Source organism: Vicugna pacos, chromosome 8, assembly GCF_048564905.1.
Source record: "Vicugna pacos chromosome 8, VicPac4, whole genome shotgun sequence".
NCBI classification, from domain to species: Eukaryota; Metazoa; Chordata; class Mammalia; order Artiodactyla; family Camelidae; genus Vicugna; species Vicugna pacos.
In genome coordinates, this window is record NC_132994.1 from 55,039,221 (window position 1) to 55,059,531 (window position 20,311).

The 20,311-nt window shown below is 40.1% G+C and overlaps 1 protein-coding gene across 3 annotated transcripts in view; it reads right to left on the bottom strand.

Annotated features, from left to right (window-relative positions):
- IL20RA (interleukin 20 receptor subunit alpha) overlaps positions 1-20,311 on the bottom strand; it is a 33,812-nt gene that overhangs the window by 4,440 nt on the left and 9,061 nt on the right. Inside the window, exons 1-5 of one of the 3 annotated variants that reach the window (XM_072965912.1) lie at positions 8,847-8,981; positions 5,420-5,579; positions 3,340-3,521; positions 1,941-2,116; positions 1,213-1,357 (exon numbers count right to left, since the gene is read on the bottom strand). In XM_072965912.1, coding sequence (XP_072822013.1) covers positions 1,213-1,357; positions 1,941-2,116; positions 3,340-3,521; positions 5,420-5,457 — 541 coding nt within the window. In that variant the 5' untranslated portion in view covers positions 5,458-5,579; positions 8,847-8,981. Of the gene's footprint in view, positions 1-1,212; positions 1,358-1,940; positions 2,117-3,339; positions 3,522-5,419; positions 5,580-8,846; positions 8,983-20,311 lie in introns of those variants that run through there. The other 2 variants (XM_006200087.4, XM_031680021.2) reach the window with 2 other exon arrangements.

The window sequence follows — 20,311 nt, forward strand, 5'->3', positions numbered from 1 at the left end:
ATTCCTACTATTTGGCCACTGATCAAGCCATTAGTAAACAGAGTACTTTTTCTAAATACAAAAGTGATTTTTTTTCAGTCAGCTTGTTTTACCTTTTGCTTGCTTTGCATTTTAGGTTTATTCGACATATGGTAGAGAACCCTTTGTTTTAAAGGGAAAGGTATGATAAGGATGGAGATTCAAAATTAAAGCTCTTCATTTTTGATACGTACTCACAAAATTCCCTTTTTACTCCTTGGGACTGTTGCATGAAATGTGGGAGGTCCGAGGGGAAAGGAAAACAAGAGGTCTGTCACCGCTCCTGTCCCGTAGCTGGTGACGGAACAAAGACTTCGGGAAAAAGTCCCTTTTTTTTGTTGTTAATGCAATTTATATAACTTAAAAATTTCTATATAATCTCAAATGTACAGAAAAGTTGCAAAAGCAGTGTGGTATTTGTCCTAGGCCAGCATGTTTAGAAGAGAGAAACAGAAGAAGAATGGATGACGAGCTGTTCAGTGAAGATAAACTTGAGGATTTAGCTTCAATTTTCAGGTTTTGAGTTCCAGGTCTTCCCACCCTGAGGGAAAAACAATTAAACCAATGCCAAGCTCCTAACTCTAGTCTCCTAATAGGAAAAAGAACCTTCAACCATCCTTCTTGGCAGCTAAGTTCAGAAGGAGGAAAATAAAAGGAAAGAAAAAGAAACAGCTATTGGAGTAATTTTGGATTTGCTGACCCCAGACCTTCGCACAGTGAGTGATATCTGAACACAAACTGCACGCCTGTAATCTGTATCCCTGGGAGGGGAAACAAAAGACCATCTTAAAGTGTTTTTACAATACTGCTTCGTTTCCAGCAATAAAATTGTCTGATGTTTTTGAAGACTACAGAGCTTCTACTGCTCAGAGTGATTATAGTTTCAAAGAAGAAAAACCACGTGTGCAAAAATTCCTGTAATTCTTATTCCCCAAGGCAGAGTTTTGTTGGCAGTGGACTCCAGCCCCGGTGATCAGACTTCCTCAGGTGGTGGAAACACTCCCTACTGTGAGCCAGGTTCGGTGGCAGAGTCCCAGGCTGCTCAGTGCATTTCTGGTGATGGTTCTTTCTGCCTTTGCTTCCGCCTGTTTCTGGTAGACGTGGATTTGCCAAAACCTCGTCTACAGCACCATACTTCCTTCTAGTTTTTAGCAGATTTGCTCCCTCCAACCAGCTGAGAATTTTGAAGCTTACCTTTCAAAGTACGGACACACTGCTTCTCAGAAGGCTGAGCAAGGCGGGGAGGCCCTGGGACGATGGATTCCACGACGACACAGTACAGGGTGTCCGGCTCCAGCCAGCTGAGCACCAGCGTGTGATTGGCCACACACTGGGACCACTGGGATAGGGAATCGCAAACAGCAGTTAGAGCCGAAGATTTCCAGCACCACCCCAGACAAATAACTCTAGAAGGAAATAAAAGACCAGGGCACCGTGAAGTCCTTCACTATCACTATGATCTTTCTTATATTAGCAACAGCTGTAAAATACCCTTTTCCTTCAGCTCCTCACGGCGTGGTCAGGAACTGGACAAATTCTGGGAACAAGTCTAAATAATAACATAAGGATGGATTTTTTTAATTCAGCTTTGTCCTGTGTTCTTGCTAACATTCTTTTTTTTTTCCCTTCTTGGATAGTGACTGACAGATGTTAAGCAAGTAAAAACTCTCCATCAAAGTGAGATGAACAGTTTGTCTACACTCCAACTGCAACATTAACAGAGACCTTCTGTAAAGGAAATCTGAAGGAAGTTCTTTACATTTCAACACATCAGCTTCAGTTGGACCTCGCATGGCATCTCTTTTGAATATCACACCTTCCGAGATTCACATGCAGAGAATTAAAGCATCAGGGTTGCCTGTTCCAGTTTTAGCTGCAAACAGTGACACAGGTCCTCTGCCCCCATACCATTTCAGGCTTACCGTTCTATTTGATTTAGTGTTATATATGGACACATTATACTTCAGATTAGAGTATATTTGTTGCATGGAAACAGAACTGTCTTCTGGATTTTTCTTCCACTTCTCTGGAGCCGTCAGAACAATAGAAATGGATTTCTCATCAGTAGTCAAAGCAACCTCTGGTGGGCCAATTTGTGCTAAAAGGGGAGAGGACAGGGAAAGATCATGTTCAGGCGTAGAAGTCATCTTGGATAAAACTGCAGTATAATCCCACTGGGGTCAAAGCTCTAAAGCCCACCCTCTTATTTGAGTTGTCTCAGAATGCTCGAAGAATGCTTTGGGCCCAAGTTAAGCCAAATCTTGAAACAATCATTTCACCCCAACACAATGTTAAAACAGCAAATTCAAGGGTAATATTTTCTTAGTCACATCTATTTCCTAGTCATAAGAATAAACAGTACCTGATGATGGTAAATACAATTAAAAGTGTTTGCAACACTCCTGTGACTTGAACTGTTGGTGATAAATAACAGGAATAGGATTTGCTGTGTTTGTAAAAGTCAGAAATGGAGAAATGAAGCACTGCTAAAGACCTCTGGAGATGTTACCTTTGGAGAATGATCCAGAACATAGGTTAGCAAACTTTTACCATAAAGGCACAGACAGTAAATATTCTAGGCTTTGCAAGCCCTGTGATTTCTGTTGCAACTTTTATTTATATAAATGTAAAAATCATTCTTGGCTCTTGTCCTATAGAAAAACAGAAATGCTGGGTGCTGCATTTGGTCTGAGGGCAGTTTGCTGTCTTCTGATCAGGGGAAAGGCTCCAACTCCAGAATTTAGGACGTGCTTGTAAAGTTCATCCTGGCAGCTCTGAGTGGGTCCTCTATGGCTGAATCAGTCACAGATCAGGGGGAGGACATTTTTAAAAAGCAAATACCAGGAAGATGTTGCCTTAATTCTGAGTTACATCTAGACATGATGTCATCACCCTACCAAGTTTATCACAAGAAGAGATTTAGTTTGGTGATCAGAACAATCTTTAATCAACCTGCGTACTTATGTCAATGGTTTATAAACCCACAACGTTAAAATAAATCTGTCAGCTGTTCCTCCAATTACATAGTCAACTAAACAAACAAAATCAAAACTTGATACATTGGCATTTGGCATTTAGCGTCAAGTTTGGATCTGGGAGAGATCTTAGAGACACTTGGCCAAACGTTTCCTCTAAAGACGAGGCTCTGAGATCCCACGAGGTGAAGCACCTTGGGCCAGTCACTCCTCTTGATAGACAGAGTGCAGAACAGAGCCAAATAGAGCACTGGCCTTTCGGGACGGCTGTCTATGAGGAGGAGACTTACATTAGGAGTTCCGATGAACTTGATACTAACCTGTGTTTGACAACTGTGTTACTTACTTTCTAAGAAAGGATAGAACCGTCTAGTTTCTGTCCATTTGGAGCAATTCATTCCCCAAGTGGCCTTAACTTTGGCATAATATTGATGCTCATAGTCAGAAGTTTCAGCAGAGAGATCGCAGTAGGTCCTATTGATGTTTCTGCATTCAGATTTATTCAGCCATTTCTTTTGCCCATATCTGCTGAGAAGGAAACTGTGAATTAATAATGAGGTGTTCTCTGCTTTACAATAGGGGAAAAAAAAAAACCAGTCTTTATTTAAAACTGAATGGAACGTAAGACCTGCTCTTCAGAACAACAAAAGTGCCTGTCATTGAGATAAAAAAGAATCTACTTTTGCTGCTGGCAATTTTTTTTTCATTAGCTGTCAGGGACATGAGTCAGACTTCCTGTAATCACCTTTCTTTTCTGTGAATTGTAAGGTGGATAGCACATTTTGAAAGTATGTAATTTATTATTATTCGTGGGCTACAGTAAATCTTTTACATATTGTGTAGTCAATTCTGCTGTGTAAGTTTTTAGTGCACCATGCACATCAAGGTCAGTTTGATGGGTCATTTTAAGAAAAATTAGTCATTTTTTTTTCTTGGAAGAAAAATTACCTTGACATTCTTATAAAAATTAAAAATCGACTTGTCCTCAAGGGTTCTGGGGAAAATTCACTAGGTTAGAGTATATACCAAAATATGCATTTTCAGTAATGAGAATGATGATGATATTAACTAGGTTGTTCATAAAGATTTTTACTCTCCTGTATTAAAAATACAACAGCCATAGCAAATAAGGAGGGGGGAATATTTTTAGTACTTTTCAGGTGGGGGGACTGAGATATTGAGAGTTTAAGTGACATGGGAGGAGTCAAATGAAAGAGCTCTTGGCTAACTACAATGGACCTGTAACCTGAGCAAGAAATTAATGTTGTTTAGGTCACTGGGGGAAAAAGAAAGGGGCAAGGGTGCAGGAGAGGCTACTGAAAGGATTAAAGCAGGTGTGTTGGGGTTTTAGAAAGCTAACTCTGGAGGTAGTGTGGAGAACATAATGGGTCAGAAGTGGCAGACTGGAGAGCAGTTGAGAAGACACTGCAGTGGTCCAGGCTGAAGATGTAGGTAGCTTGGACAAGGATGGTGGCAGTGGAATGAATGATAGAACAAGAGGAAGAAATATTAGGAGACAGGACTTTGTGAATGAGTGCATGTAAAAGATGAGGAAAATGGAGAGGTTAAGCACAATGTCTCGTTCCGATGGACAGATGGATGGAATTGTGGTAACAATACCAAGATAAGGAATGCAGGAGAAGCATGCACTTAGGAAATGGGGAGTGGAAGGTGGGAGGAAGGAAAGATAATGAGTTTGGTTTTTGACATGTTGAGCTTAGGGTATGTAAAAGATATCTGAATTCTGATGCCCAGTAAGCGCTGGTGCTCAGGAGAAAGGCGTGAGTGGGAGGAAGTGATTTTGAAATCAGTGGCATAAAGCTGCTCATTGAAGGCACAGGTGTGAACGAAATTGTCCATGGAGACAAAGCAAAACTTAGGGTAAAACTTCAGGAGCATAAGATTTAAAAGGAGGATACAAAGTACATCTAGAAATAGCAGCTAAAGAGTGAGAAGGAAAAACAAACATCACAAAAGTCAAGGGAAGACCTCTTGTCGAGAAGGAGGAAACGTCAACTTTATCAAGTGTTGTCAAAGCTCAAGGATATCTTCCCTTCTCAGAATATGGCAACAGATTCCTGAAAGTAGTTGTCTCCTGTTTCAGAAGTACCTTGGCTACCAGGAGACATTAGAAACATAGTTAGATCTTGTTGGCCAACTTCTCCATCCAAGTGGCCACCAGTGCCTAGGGGCTTTCAAACATTTTTTGACTGTGAGCCACAGAAAGAAAAACATTTCACACTGCGACCCAACTCACAAAACATCCATATAGCAAACATAATAAAACAAAGATTTTCTAAGATAATACCTAAATTTTACTACATGCCAGGCACTCGGTTTCCATTTCAGTCCACTCCACATCATTCCAGTCTTTTCCATTTAGAATACTGCTAGTTATGTCCCTCAAAATTGACTTCATGGCTTACCAACAGGTCTTGTCTTGTGGTTTGAAAAATATGGTCATCGCGTTTTTGACCTTTTCTCCTCAAACTTCCTTACTTTGCCAAGGGCAGGGCAGCTTCCCATGACACATGTGATGAAAGAGAAATGCTCTTTACTGAATTCTGAGCAAAACGCTTTGTAAGTCTGACAAGCAGATAGATATGAGTCATTCAATAAATATTTCAGCAATGATGTACATGCATGTCAAAGAGTCACGTGGTCTCTGCTTGTTTTCTGATAATGGCAGGAAACATTTATCAAGTGTCTACTATGTGCTGGGACTCGTGCTTAGGATTTGCACACTTCATCTTGTTTAGTTATCATAACAACTGTAGTAAGTATGGGGCCATTATTTTCATCCCATTTTACAGATGAGGAAACTGAAGCTCAGCGAGATTCAGGGAGTTGCTCAAGTTCATCTGGCTAGTAACAGGCATATCTGGAATTTGAACCACTTTTTCCTGATGCCAAAGCATGTGCTTTTAGTGCTACACTATATTTGGTGTGTTAAACTTTTCTGGCAAAAGAGTTTAATTTAACTCTTTATAATTTAAACTTTTGTTAAAATTTCATCTTTTACTTGGAAACAAACTTCATTCAAAAGTTTAAAAATGCAGTATGTAACCTGCCCAAGTTTACCTGGCTAGGTTCACAGACTGGCCATGACCCCAGGGCTGTTTGACTTGGAGCTGAAGGGGGAGCACTCTGCCAGGAACACACGCTGCCCTGGGTTCCTGTCCACTGTCCACATGCACAGGAGTGTAAGAACTCCAATGTGGCAAGTTCCTTTTTAAATATTCTTTTAAAAAAGTTGTACAATCTAAATTATCTGCTCTCACAGAGTAGTTATGACTTTTTTTCTTTTTAAAATCCTTTTCTGAATCACATAGACACATAAAGGACAGAGCAAGCTCCTTGCTCCACCTAATGGAAGAGGAGGCAGGGGCACATTTATGAGCTATTTCAGCAGAGTGATGTCTCTTCCCTAAAATACCGGCTCCTGAGAAACTCCTTGGGGTGAGAAGGAAGTTCGAGGTCAGTGAGGTTATTGTGAATTGCAGTCAGTCTTTCAGTGCCTTTAGCACTTAGGACTTTTTTTTTTCAAACATAAAATGACTTTATTCTATTTTTGTAAATATGGTGGTTTTTTTTTTTAAACTCCAGCAATCAGAAACATGTAACACAGAGAGAAATAAATTCCCTGAAGCCCCTATCCTGAAGTATTTGGTACACATAATTCTGTACATCTCATGGTGCTTATATATACCCAGAAGAATGATTTGATAGCTGAATCCAGAGACAAAAACTAGATTATACCATACTTATGATTTTAATAAAAGTAGTCAATTTAACTTGATTTGAACTTGAATGGAAAAAAGAAGTTGAACTGAAATGAAAGGACTTGCTGTTGCTCAAATGTTTCACCACCACAAGAAAGATTAGTTCCTAAAAGACCTTTTAAACTAAGAAAACGGTTTCTAAAAGCTGTTGAGAGTTTAGTTATTAAAATGATGAAATATTTTCATTTTGGATCACATATAATGGCTTCGTGCCGTGAAAGTCAGTTTTCCCCCACCTTCTGGTTTGTTATATTCATTGTTTAAAACAAGTTCAAACATTTACAAGAAAGTTCCGTAACCACATTTCCTATCACTATTTAGTCTTTTCTACACTGAGACGGTTTCAACTAGGGCATGCTACCCGCCGTTTTGCCATAATCTTGTCATTACTGAGTTTAAGTTCATTTTTATTTCTCCGCTGGATGCCATCTTTAGTTAGTGTTCCTCCCCACCCAAGAAAGGCTCAAGGGAGTGATATCCCAAGGTCCACCTGCTTTCAAGTACGTCTGGTGAACTGATAAGAGTCTTAGGGCACACTTATTCTTCCCTCAAATGTATCACTGTCACCTGTTGCCAGACAGATATCACTGCTTTTCCTATGATAGTCATAAGTCATTTCATCTTTGTGAAGTTCAGTAACTTCACCAGGATACATCTTCATATTATTTCTATTAAAATTTCCTAGACGGAGCATGCATTTATGCTATGCAATTCCAGATAGTCATTATTACCTTTTCAATTATTACTATCAGTTAGCTATAATAGGTTTTCCATCTCTATATAACATTTTTATTTTCTGTCTTCCTGAGTTCTGCCAAATCACTTCTTTAAAAAAAAAAATTCTTCCTCTTGTCTTTGAGTCTCTTCTTTGACTGTTATGTCTTCTTTGAACTTTACCATTAGGGACCATGGACAATTACTTGTCTGAATTTTTCCTTCTATTTCCATAAGAAAGGTCTCAGAAACTTTCAAATTGTGGTTTTTCTTCTTTTTGTTTGTTTGCTTGTCTTTCTCCCTTTCAGTAGTTATGGATAGGCATGCTGGAATCTTTGGGGCAATTGCTCTTTGAATGGAGCTAGTTCTTTATTGAATATTAGGCGAATGGGTAGAGGACTGAGGATCTGTCAGACACCTCCTCACCAAACCATATTATTCCATTGCCAAGGAGCTTGCCCACCCTCAGGTGCTGGACTGCTGATGGCTGATGTGGCTCACGACATGTCTGTAGGGCCATAGCCTTCCTGGGCTGCCCCCCAGCCGTTGTCGCCCGTCTCCCTCTGGGCCTCTCCCTGGGCTGTGACATTTCTCTTTCAGCTCCTCCTCTTTGATGTCCTGTGGCACCAAACTAAAGCTCCATGGGGACATTTCCTCAATTTCTGAGGGCAGCAGTCCTTAGATGTCATTTCCTTGGAGTGTTAGGTAAGCCTAGTACACTGACATTTATTCTTGTAAAATTATGTTCTACTGTTGGAGTTTGAGAAGGTATAGATTGACTTTAAGTTTCGTTGCTTGCTTTCCTTAAGATCCTGCAGTATTTGGCTTGTATGCGTCATAGTTTATTCCTTGGAATTGTGGTCATTTCCTTTGTTTCTTGGAAGATAGACATTGTTTATCTGTTTGGCGTTCTTTCTTGCTTGCAACGATGAGTTTTGAGGGAGAGGTGGAAAGTGAACATGTCCAGTCACTACTATCTTTAATAAGAACAGCGAGTGTACAGAATTCCAGCCTCAATCTCACTTAAAAACATCCTAGAGTTCCAACAAGTTTAAGTGTTTCAGTGGTGATGGATTTTCTTGTTTGCTCAGCTAAAAAGAATAACCTTTTGACCAACTTCTTTTCCCCATGCAAATAATTTCCTCTTGCCTGAGCACTCAATGCTCTGCCTCCACCAAGAAACTGTTGTCTAATTTAACCAAACAAAACATCACAAGATAATCTAACATGAAATATCTGAAACCTTTCTTTTTCTTCAGGCACTCATTTAATACAATTGATGGTTTATCTTGGCACAATTAATAGGGGTCTGAGTCTTGTGTTTATAAATTAGCCAAAAGGAAACGCACCAACTTACATGAAATACTGCACAGTATAAGTAACTGCCACTCCTTGTAGGCCTTCTGGTGGATTCCACTGTAGGGTATTCTTCATGTTTATGGATAAGAAGGTGATATTTGTAGGTTTAGGCAGGCCACCAGAGACACAGGGAACTGGAAAGGATTAGAAAGGAGTTGAGGTGTTAGTGGAGAAAAAGGAAAATGTAGCCTGTGGCGGCCGGTCTGCAGGTGTGGCCACCGTGAGCCCTGCCTTCCAGGGCTCATGCTTCTTGTGTTCCTTCCAAATGGAGCATGAGCTGACCTCATGACTCTCTTTAACCCGCAGAAGTGCCTCTGGGACTGAGCCTTAAGAAGGCCTGGGAGCTTCCACGTTTGCCCTTTGGAAAGCCCTGAGTGGCCATGTAGAAAGCCGGGCTACTCTGCAAGAGAGACCATGCTGAGAGGCCATGTGAAGAAGGAGAGGGTCAGTCTTCCCCATGTCCCAGCTGAGCCCAGCCTTCCAACCAAAGGGCCAGAATGAAGCCACTGTGACCGTTCCAGCCCCATTTGCCACACGCTGAAGTTGCATGAGAGACTCTGAATGAAACCAGCCAAGAGGGAGAAAGCAAGACAGAAGCCACCGTATCTTTTATAACCTAACCTTGGAAAACTGTACCATCACTTCTATCTTACTCTTTCGGTCACGCAGAGCAACTCAGATCCAGTGTGGGAGGGGAATGTACAGGCTGTGAGAAGGAGGGGACTGCTGAAGGGCACCTTGGAGGCTGACTACCAAAATTGTGGTCATACATATGATTTACCCATAATGTAAACTTGCAGAGACGGTATATACACATTTCACAACATTTCTCATGAAATATATTTTCTTTTCAAAAAACGGAATGGCATAATGAGAAAATTTCTTAATGTTTTAGTATTATTATCACATTATTAATTCCTCTTATTTAACCTATTACTACCAGAGTTCAGAATTACTTTAATAATTGATGTGGCCTTTCTAGGGGATCATTTAAACCATGATAAAACATTCATCAAAATTTCTGTTGAATCAATGAACATTAATGATTGACAGCACATACCAGAGTAAATATTTCAGAAAAGTGAAATTGCTTTGTTTCCTCATAACAGTGCTCCTCCAATTGAATTAAATTAAAGTGGGCAATCTATTTATTTTATTTCATGTTATTTCTTTAAAAAATTTTGGGTATGTTTCAGGCATTTTGAGAGCTCTGTTAATTGTTTACTTCTATTAAAAGACATACAGGAACCAATGTTGTAAAATATAAAGATTTGTATAGATGGACATTGAGAAAATATGCCTGGATCATAATATCTAAAATAACCAGTGGGTTTTTAAAAAAAAAACATCTCTGAGCTCAAGTGCCACAAATCAGAATATTTTAGCTCCTCCTCAGTTAGTTCTGTGGAGCCATGTTTTGGTAATGTTTTAGATCCATTATAACTCACTGTCTATTCTAATTTTAGTTCTTACAAGATACTAAGCACTGAAAATGTAGAACCACAGCATTTTCGATCTGGAAAGATCTCTGGAATTGTTTATGTTGAAATTGTTCCCCACTTTTGAAGGACTAGGAAATATGACATGGTGCTACTTCCCCGAGTTCTTTGTTTCGTCTTAAAAATATGATTAAAAGTTAGAACCTAGTGAGAGAACAGAACAGTATTAAATCATTAATAATTATTCATGGTACATAAGCTCCAGAAAAAGCCAATCAATGCCAGTTGATGTGCAGTGGTTCCAAAGAGTTAGAAGAATAGAAATCACAGGCAGGCATTGGGCAGGCTGTGTCCTTTTGAGATGCTTTCCATTCTTTTTTTTTTAAACAACATTTTTTATTGATTTATAATCATTTTACAATGTTGTGTCAAATTCCACTGTAGAGCACAATTTTTCAGTTGAACATGAACATATATATATATATTCATTGTCACATTTTTTTTGCTGTGAGCTACCAGAAGATCTTGTATATATTTCCCTGTGCTCTACAGCATAATCCTGTTTATCTATTGAGAAGCTTCCCACTCTTAACCCACACCTACTCACACAGTGACCAGCTGACAAGGCTTCTCTCTGAGTATTTAACTTTCCTCTCTAAAGTAAAACTGAGATAATTAGGGAAAATAATCAAGGTTAAAAGTAAGAGTCATTACAAATATAGCATGTGCACACACATATAAGTGCAAACTCAACAACTGATAGAAACACATCTTAAAATAGATGTTGCTGTTTTGTACACTATTTCTGGGGAAAGAATATCCTGACTTTTAGTCTTGCAGATTCTTCATTTGGATTGACATTATCTTTCTGATTGCCTACGATATCCCCTTGTCAATAAATCAAAGTATTATCCCAGGGCAGACCTACCATGAAAAAAAAAGGCATCACATCATGGTATCAGCCTATCTCTAAGACTCCCTGGGACACAAAATATTCCTTGTGATGACGTGGTCTGCTAGTCTCCGAATCACTTTAAAAAAAAAAATCCGAGCAAATTAAGCCATGTAGTCCTTTTTCTTGACATCTTGTCCCTCTGCTTGTAGAAAATTTATTTCCAGAAATGGATATTTAACAATTATTGGGAGTTGATAGTAATTTATTTATCTGTATCAGTTATAATTTTTGTTAATTATGGAACTTTAATAATTTGGGATTTTTTTTACATTTTTTATTGAGTTATAGTCATTTTACGCTGTTGTGTCAGCAATTTGTTTTTGCTTAATAGAAAAAGATGGTTCTTACTATGGTAAGGTTTGACCTTTCTGCAAAGAAGAGTTATAAGGACAGCTTGCTCCCTTGGATTAGCTGCAGTTTCAGTAGGACAGGAGAGATCTTTAAGTGTAATTAAAAATAATGTTGAGAGTGAGATCCACTCGTGATGGGCTAAGAGACTCTACTTTAATAGTAGATGTAGTATATGAATAAAACTCAATTTACATAAGACTTAAACAACATAAAGATGTTGTGAAAACCTTTGTACATTATAGTATTTAGCTGATGTGAGGCAAGTAGGCTAACATACAGTAAAAATTGTAGCCAACATTTTATTAAATCATTACCATGCAATCCTAACCATGCAATCCTCATAACCACCCCATGGAAAACATGTTTATTATCATTTCCATTATACAGATGAGAAAACTGAGGGACAGAAGAGTTAAGTAAGTTGCACAAGTTCACACAGCTAGTAAGTGGAGGAACTGGGTTCAGAACCCATACTCTCAACCTCCTCACTCACCTGCTATCCTTGTAAAGTAAATTTCTTAGTAGAATTTAAACAAAGACAAGGCAAGACTAATGAGGAAAAAAACAAGTATTATTCTAAGATATTAATGTATAAAATAACTTAAGTATTCTTTAAAATATTAAATATTTATCTGATAAGTAAAATCTTTTGACTCCCACCATATCTCGTGACAGGAAGCCCTTTCCTTTTCTTTCCAGAATGTTTTTTTATTTCTGCCCATATTTGATCCTAGAGAATGCAAGTAGGAACCCTCTTCTTGCTTTAACACATTTCCCAAACATTGTATGAGGATTAGAAAGATAAGGATTCCAGAAAGGTGTGTTCAAGTCTATTCTGGTGTCTTCCTAGTTGCTGAGTACAGGCTCTCTAACAATTTGAAACCACAGAAAGATGTAGAGACACATGTTTTACCTTGGCTTTGGGCTTTAGCTCTTTGTCTTCTGTACAGAATAACACTACAGGCAATCCCACCTTCACTGATCAGAAATACCAGTTCAAGAGTCATCCTATTTATTCATTCAACCATATTTATTAGATGCTGTTAAATTTCACCAAAAGGATATACTGAAGTCCTAATGACCATTACCTCAGAATGGACCTTATCAGGATATATGGTTGTTGTAGATACATTTGTTAAGATGAAGCCATCCTGGAGTAGAGTGGGCCCCTTCTCCAATATCACTGGTGTCCTTACAGGAAGACAGGCATCTGAAGGCACAGTAGGGCTGTACTCTGACAGGGAGAACACTATGTGAAGATGGAAGACTGGAGTGATGCATCTGTAAACCGAGGTGCTTGGGACCACCAGAAGCTGGAAGAAGCAAAAAAGGAGCCTCCTCCAGAGGCTTCAGAGGGAGGAGCACAGCACTGCCAACACCTCGGTTTCCTGCTTCCAGCTCCCAGAACTGTAAGAGCACAGATTTCTGTTATTTTAGGCCATTCAGTTTGTGGTACTTTTTTACGACGGGTCCAGGAAATGAATACAGGTGCTACTGTGTGGATATCTAATGGTGAGTAAACAGGTATGTTCCTGCCCTTATGAAGCCCCCAGACCAGCGGGAGGAGAGACACCATTCACAAATGAAAAAAAAAGAAAGTACTTGCACATTTGGTGATCCAGCTACGAGAAGGCAGAAGGTGGGAGGAATGGGTCACAGAACCTACTGAGACAGGGGCTTAGGAGTCAGCTGTGAGGTGGAAGGGCAGGTTCTGGGCAGAGACTCCTGAGATGGGAAGAAGCCCATCCTAAAAGACCCTTGGAACTGTGTGTTGCTGGAAAAAGTGAGGAAGAGGAGAGTGGCCAAGAAGTAACTGAAGAAGTTCAAAGGGCCTGATCCTCCAGTCTTTGTAAACCCTGGGAAGGAAGCTGGATCAGAATTGAAATTCAGCAAGAAAGTATTGAAGCCTTTTAAGCAGTGGATGCCACGAGCCTACCTGTATTTCAAATGGATTACTTCACTACTGAGGGGAGGAAAGATTGATGGGGGCAAGAGACCAGGAAGATAATTATAGCAGCCCCAGTGAGGAGGGCTGTGCTCTGGGGAGATGGGGCTGTGGTTAAGGAGGTGGGGGCGGTGGGGGCAGCTCCCAGGGCTATTCTCCAAGCGGAAACAACAGGACTTCCCAATGAAGCAGAGGTATGAGTCACATCAGCAAGAGAGCTGCTGTGTTGTGAAAATGAAATCAACAGATGAGGACTTATCAAGGCATACCTGCCCTTTTCTCTGTTCTGATGATGAAAAGAATGGTAAGAAATAGAGTTAGCACTTTGTTTTTAAGGAGGAGAAATAGCACATTTAAAAAAGAACAATCGATAGCTAGTATTTCTTTGTGGTTTTTTCATCTTTGCGAAGTTTTAGGCCCTGTTTGTTTCAAGTTTGGAAAACATAGAGACACTCCTGAATAAACCTTCCAACTGAGATAAGTGATTTTCCTAACCTGCCAGCACTGATAAGATAATTTCATCAAGAGCAAAGTCAAAATATGTCACACCCGTGTTGATATCAGGAGGCATGTGCCAGTTTGTGGGTAACAAAAGCATTTCTGTTCACCTAGATTTATGGCCTGGAAGAATAGCTCTGATTCTCTGACAGTCCGTTGATTTCATACCCCAACTCACAAAGCTGCTGGACTGGCACACATAGTTTTATTTCTGGGAGTGTGGTACCATCACAACTTCGGTTTGGTAGACAAGGTTCTCCACGGTCTGGTCTGGCCACTCCTTTTGTAATTCTGCCAAACGCACCATGTTCATCAGTCACACCAAATTATCTACACTACCCTCACTCACTCTGCTGTTTCATGCCTTTACAATTTTGGTACCCTTCTATCGTACCTTTTGGAACATAAAGATGCCTTGTTTTTCCATGTGTGCATCCATTTAATGCATACTGGCTTGTACTACTTTAATGACATGATTATGCTGTGATGTTGTGTAGGGTAGGCACGGCAGCCACTAAAGGGGGTGGACAGTCCTGACGACAGTCACTGGGGAGGAGGCTAGTCTTTCAAGAGAATATGAAACTCAGAAGACCCAAGAGAGGGGTAGGAACTCCAGCTCCTTCGAGCAGCCCTGACTGGGTTGTGGACTCTGCCACAGAGAGAGACTTGAGGGGACCCCTTAAATTATGGGTATTTAAGATGGCTTCTGCCCCAGCAAGGCTGTGAGAGGTCAGCAAGGAGGTTTCCACCTAATGAAGTTCCAAGCGATGATGGGTTAGTTATGTCTCGTGAGTCATGTCGTTCAGACTTGTGTTCCCTCTCAGCGTTTATTTCCTCTCCATTGATCTTGGCCTTTGGGAAAGTCTTTTACCCTGGCTTCATCTGTGTTATAGCACCACAAAGGGAAAGTCCTGTGTCTCCTCCTGGGTCCTTCTAGTAGGAAGACAATAGGTAAATGGCATTAGAAATGGATAAATCTATGACAACCTCCTTAGTGGAGTTTTATAAAACTGCTGCTACATTGGTTCCAAGAGTTACCATATAGTTACCTTTCTCTAAGTGTAAAGAAATAGTATGTGACATTTTCCCAAAGGCCTCAAAGCTAATACTAGGGCTATTGTCTACATATGTTGCAGTTTTAATTGTATGGCTGACAGTAAAAGGTATTTCCATTTCGTTACGCTGTGGGGAAAGTCTATGCATAAATTGGTGGCTGATGAACACTAGTAAAAAGGGGTGAACTTTTCAGACTGACCTCACAATGGGCCAGGGTCATCAGTCTCATGGTTACCCAGACTCTGTCTTCTGGGGCTGAGGCATTCTGACCTTCCCCTTATGGACAGTGTGTTCATTCGCTCCCGAGGAAGACTGTGAGGGGCTGAACAGTCAAGTGTGTTCACCTCAGGGGACTCCCCCTTGGAGCCACTCAAGTCTAGCTCGTGACTGACTAAGGGAAGCTCAGCACTGAGGAGTCCCTGCCCAGTTTTGCCCAGAGAATGTCTCCAGCCCTCCAGCCCCATCTGTCTTTCTGAAGCCAAGCAGTGAAGGAATGACCAGGCTCTGAGCTGTTTGACGTTGGGCACCATGTTTTACAAGAATCTTTGTAACCCCACTGCCTGGCAAATAAATACTCTTGAACTGAACTAACCAGGGATCTTTGGGGCTCACATAAATCGTGGAGACAGGGTAAGACCCAGATTCACACAAGTATCTGAATGAATGTGGAACTGCCTGAAGCACTAAATTTTGAGAGTTTGAAATGACCTTGGTAAACTTACATTACGCACAGAGGGTCAGTACAGTCAGAAGATAGTCAACAGATGCTTTTTAATGAAGGAAGCCAGTGGTCTCTACACACTGCCAAGGGTCTTTTTGTTGCCAGAGCATAGGTTCTTGTCTTGTGCAGGAAAGAATTCAAGAGAGAGCCACAGTAAAGTGAAAGGAGATTTCCTCAGTGATACACACTCCATAGACAGGTGGGAGAGCAGCCAGGGGAGATGGGGTCCCCTGAGAAGGTGAGACGGTCTCCGGGGTGCGAGGGCGTTTTGTTTTTATGTGCTGGGTAATTTCATATGCTGATGAGTGGGAGGATTAGTCCAACTATTTTGGGGAAGGGGAGAGGGTTTCTAGGAACTGGGCTCCCACTCAGTTTTTGGCCTTCCATGGTCAGCCTGGGAACTGTCATGGCGCCTTGGGTGTGCCATTTAGCAGCAATGCATTACAATGAGCGTATAATGAGGCTCAAGGTCTACTGGAATCTTCCATGATCTTGGACCTGGTTGGTTCAAATCAGTTAAACTATCCTCAGTTGCTGTGTCATTCTTTTAATGGTTAGGCCCTGCCCGCTTCCCTCTTCCCTCATTTTGAAATAGGAGAATATCTTACTATGCTTGTAAGACCAAACAAACAAACAAACAAACAAAAAACCCTCCTGAATGAGTTTTCTGCTATGGGAAATGGGGTTAATAGCTGTTGATGTACAAAAAGCACCAGAGGGTGTTTAACCAATATCAGGACCAAAAGTTGTAAATAACTCATCCTAACCTCCACCAAAGGAGAGCCAAACAGTGTTGCTGCCTTCACACAGATTATTTGAAGTATTGTTCTAACTTCATCATGCTGAAAGGAAAGGCATATTTTCTTTTGTCTCAAGTTATAAACTTATTTCTCGTTAAGTCCTCTTTCCTCCTCTCCACTCCCCACCTCCACTGATTATATATCAAGTGCCCTTAAAAAGTGAATCATCTAAACAGCACTTAAAGTGTGACCCAGGAAGTATTTACCTGAGAAAAGATACTTGTCTTCTATAAAGGGGGAGCATATGGTGTTAACATTAGTTCCTTTGAACTTGATTATCTTCCTCTACCAATCCCACTATTCTTTCTTTATTATTTCTTTGCCCGCTTGCTGTTGCACATGTGCTCGGTCTCTGTTTTCTCTGTAATAATACTGTACATTATACAGGGCACTGCCACCTGCCCTATCTCACTGGCTTCTACTAATTGCTTATATGACAGGGGACAAGGAAGTTTCAAGGAGGAAGTATCTACAAGTGCCTGAGTTTGCTCTGATATCTGGAAGCCATTGTATTTAGCACTGAGAGGGTTTTTCAAGGAATTTCTGTAAAGTACTGAACATAGAAGTCTGATTTTAGTGAACTCAGAGAATAAATTAATTCAGAAATTAAGGATAATTCAGACTATTCTTTTTGGATGTTTGAAAATAAAGGAAGAAAATGTGCCAATTCAGCTGTAAATCCTGACAGATTCTAGGAAGTACAAGTCTGTCACCACGGAATAGAAAAGGGGAGAAAAATAGAAAAGGAAATAAAGGTGACTCTGAAGTCCCTAAATTTGACTGATGGGCAGTGTTATGAGGATCCAATGACCTCAGCTGCACAGTGTAACATAGTAGCCATGAGCCTCACTGAGGCTACCGAACACTCTAAATGTAGCCAGTCCAAGTTGAGATGTGCTCTGTGAAATCCACGCCGGATTTTCAAGACTTCATATTTCAAGAAATGTAAAAGATCTCATTAATATTTTAATATTAATTACAGATGGAAATAATATTTGGTATATACTGTATTTTTAAAATAAGCAACACAAATTTATTTCTCACAGTTCTGGAGGCCAGAAGTCCAAAATCATGGTGCCAACATGATCGCATTCTGGTGAGAGCTCCCTTCCAGTTCGCAGACGGCTGACTTCCGGTTGTAGGGGGTATACTGTATTGAGTTAAATAAAATGTATTATTACAGTTTAAAAAAATAATGGTTTATGTGAGTAGGTCAGAGAGAAGTTGTAAGAACAAGAATTCCAGAGCCACACTGGGGACCTATTCCTTGTTCTACTGCCTACCAGCTGTGTGCCCTGAAGTGAGTTATTCAACCTCTGTACTCAATTCCCTCATTTGGAAAGTGAAACAATAATACGATCTGCTTCAGAGGCTTGTTGGGATGATTCAGTAAGATTCTTTATCTCGAGTTCCTAGAGTAGTGCCTGGCACAGAGAACGAGCTCAGTGATGGTTAGCTCAGTACTGTCCGCCCTAGTTACCAGTCTCCTTTCACAGCTGAGAAGGTAGAGGCTCAGAGAGGCTGATCAACTTGCCTGTGGTTATCCAGCCATTCTTGGGAGATGCTTGAGCCCAAGTGCTCTGATGACAACAAGGCTCTTTCTACCAGGATACTCACTCACTGCCTTTAGGAAATGGTCCAAAGAGCAGTGTAGTGGGAAGAAGAATGATCACAGTAAAGTTGCATGTTACAGATGATTGCTTCTAAGGAGAGATATGAGAAATTCAACGAGGAAAATCTGAGTATTTCTCCTTTGTTGAAGTTTTTCCTGCTGGAAATATACACAGTCACATCATTTATTCAACTCTGATACGGGGCACCTACTAGAAACAGAAACTGATAGCACTAGGCTGCAGCAGAGGCTAGAAACACACAGAAGGCCCTGCTCTCGTGAAGCAGGTATTTTCCGAATCTGGGGCACAATCCATCAACACGTGCTTTTCCTGGCAGGGAAGTGAATGTTTATATGGGTGAGTGATACATAAGTCACACATAAAAAGCATGTTACTTCTTTGTAGCCACACCTCAGTAAGTAATCTATGTGCTTAAACATGTTTCTGAATATTGCTGTTGGTGTTTGGTATCAAGTAGGACTTTAAAATAGAGACTACTTCTTAAAATAAAAACATTGGCGTTTATGCATCAGAAAGAGTGTACACACTCCAAGCAGTTCCTTGAAGAGGGTTTATAATTATTCCCTGGTACTGCTCAGCTCATGCCATTATAGCTACAGTTGTCTTCAGAGGTAGCTTATAAACATGCACAAAATTCCATCTCATTGTTTCAAAGAGTCACACTTGTTTTTGCCCAGCATAGCATTTCCCAGCTTGATCACCCAAGTTTTTTGGAAGTGGCTTTGAATGCTTTCGAAAACTGAACCCCACCTTCAAGACGAAAGTTTGCCACTTAATGGGTTATTCTGACCAACGTGTGAAACTAGCTGAAACTCTGATAAAAAGAGTTTAGGGAATACATTGGGGGGTTTTTCTCTAAAATGCCTATTTTGAAGATGTCATTATTAATTTGGGTATGTCAGCTCCACTGTCAGAAAATCAGTCCCGCTGCCTTATGTCATTTCTTGTATGAATGTCTTCCCTTCCCTTCCCTTTTAGAAATTAGCTTTCTGAGAGTGGAGACATGATTTTCTCCACATTTTGTGATCTCCAAAATGTCTGTCTTTTTTTTTTTATTGAGTTATAGCCAGTTTACAATGTTGTGTCAATTTCTGGTCAAAGTGTCTATCCAAAGTGAATATCATAGTGACTGTGAAAAAGATTCAAACGTAGGTTGGAGTTTCTACTACTGGATAACTTGTCTCAAAAGGGAAAAGATAAAAACAACAAACAAAAACAAACAACAACAACATCAACAACAAAACAGAGTCAAAGACTTTGGAATCACTAAAGTATTGGGAAGAACAGCTGTTGGGAACTCCAAGTTCAATCAATAGATATTTATTAAATAGCAACATACATCATCATCTTTATTTTTCACATCATTCTCACAACTAGTACTTGTTTTTATCTTCACAGAAGTGATGTAATTCTTCCATTAACATCTCCATCACTTGAAAATTTCAGAGAGAAAATTAACAATATTAAAAATGTGAGAAAAAATTAAGAGAAAAAGTAAGAGAGTCTTAAAAATAATTATTCAATGGAGATTGGGAAGTAATTATTGAGCAGAGACTTGGAGGTAATTAATAGTATTTACTTCTGTTCATTATTGATTGGGATTTTGAGGCAAATGAGGTTGAAAGTGTAATCTCAATTGCGACCTCAGAGTTTGCAATCAAACAAGATAAAGATAGAAGTGTACAGCAGCCATCAAAAACATTGTCAGAAAGGTGCAATATTTTTCAAAGGACTAACTCTCATCTCTAGTGACAAGACAATGCTTTGATGTTTTTAATGGTGACCAGGACTCAGATCAGATCTCTTTGGGGTTGAATTATGACTTGATTAAGCTATGTAACTAAATGAAGTAAAATGAACAGGGGTCCCATGTACTGCACAGTTCTCCCTGAAGAGCACAGGTCTCCCAGCTCTTTGAGGTGGTTATCCTGCCACAGAGATGTTAAAAAAAACCCAAACAAACAAACAAACAAATGAAACACTGGTCAGGATAAAAGCAGAGCAACATTGAAGAAGCCATCCATGAAGAGTTAAAGGCAGTGTGTTGCACTGACAACATTGGAA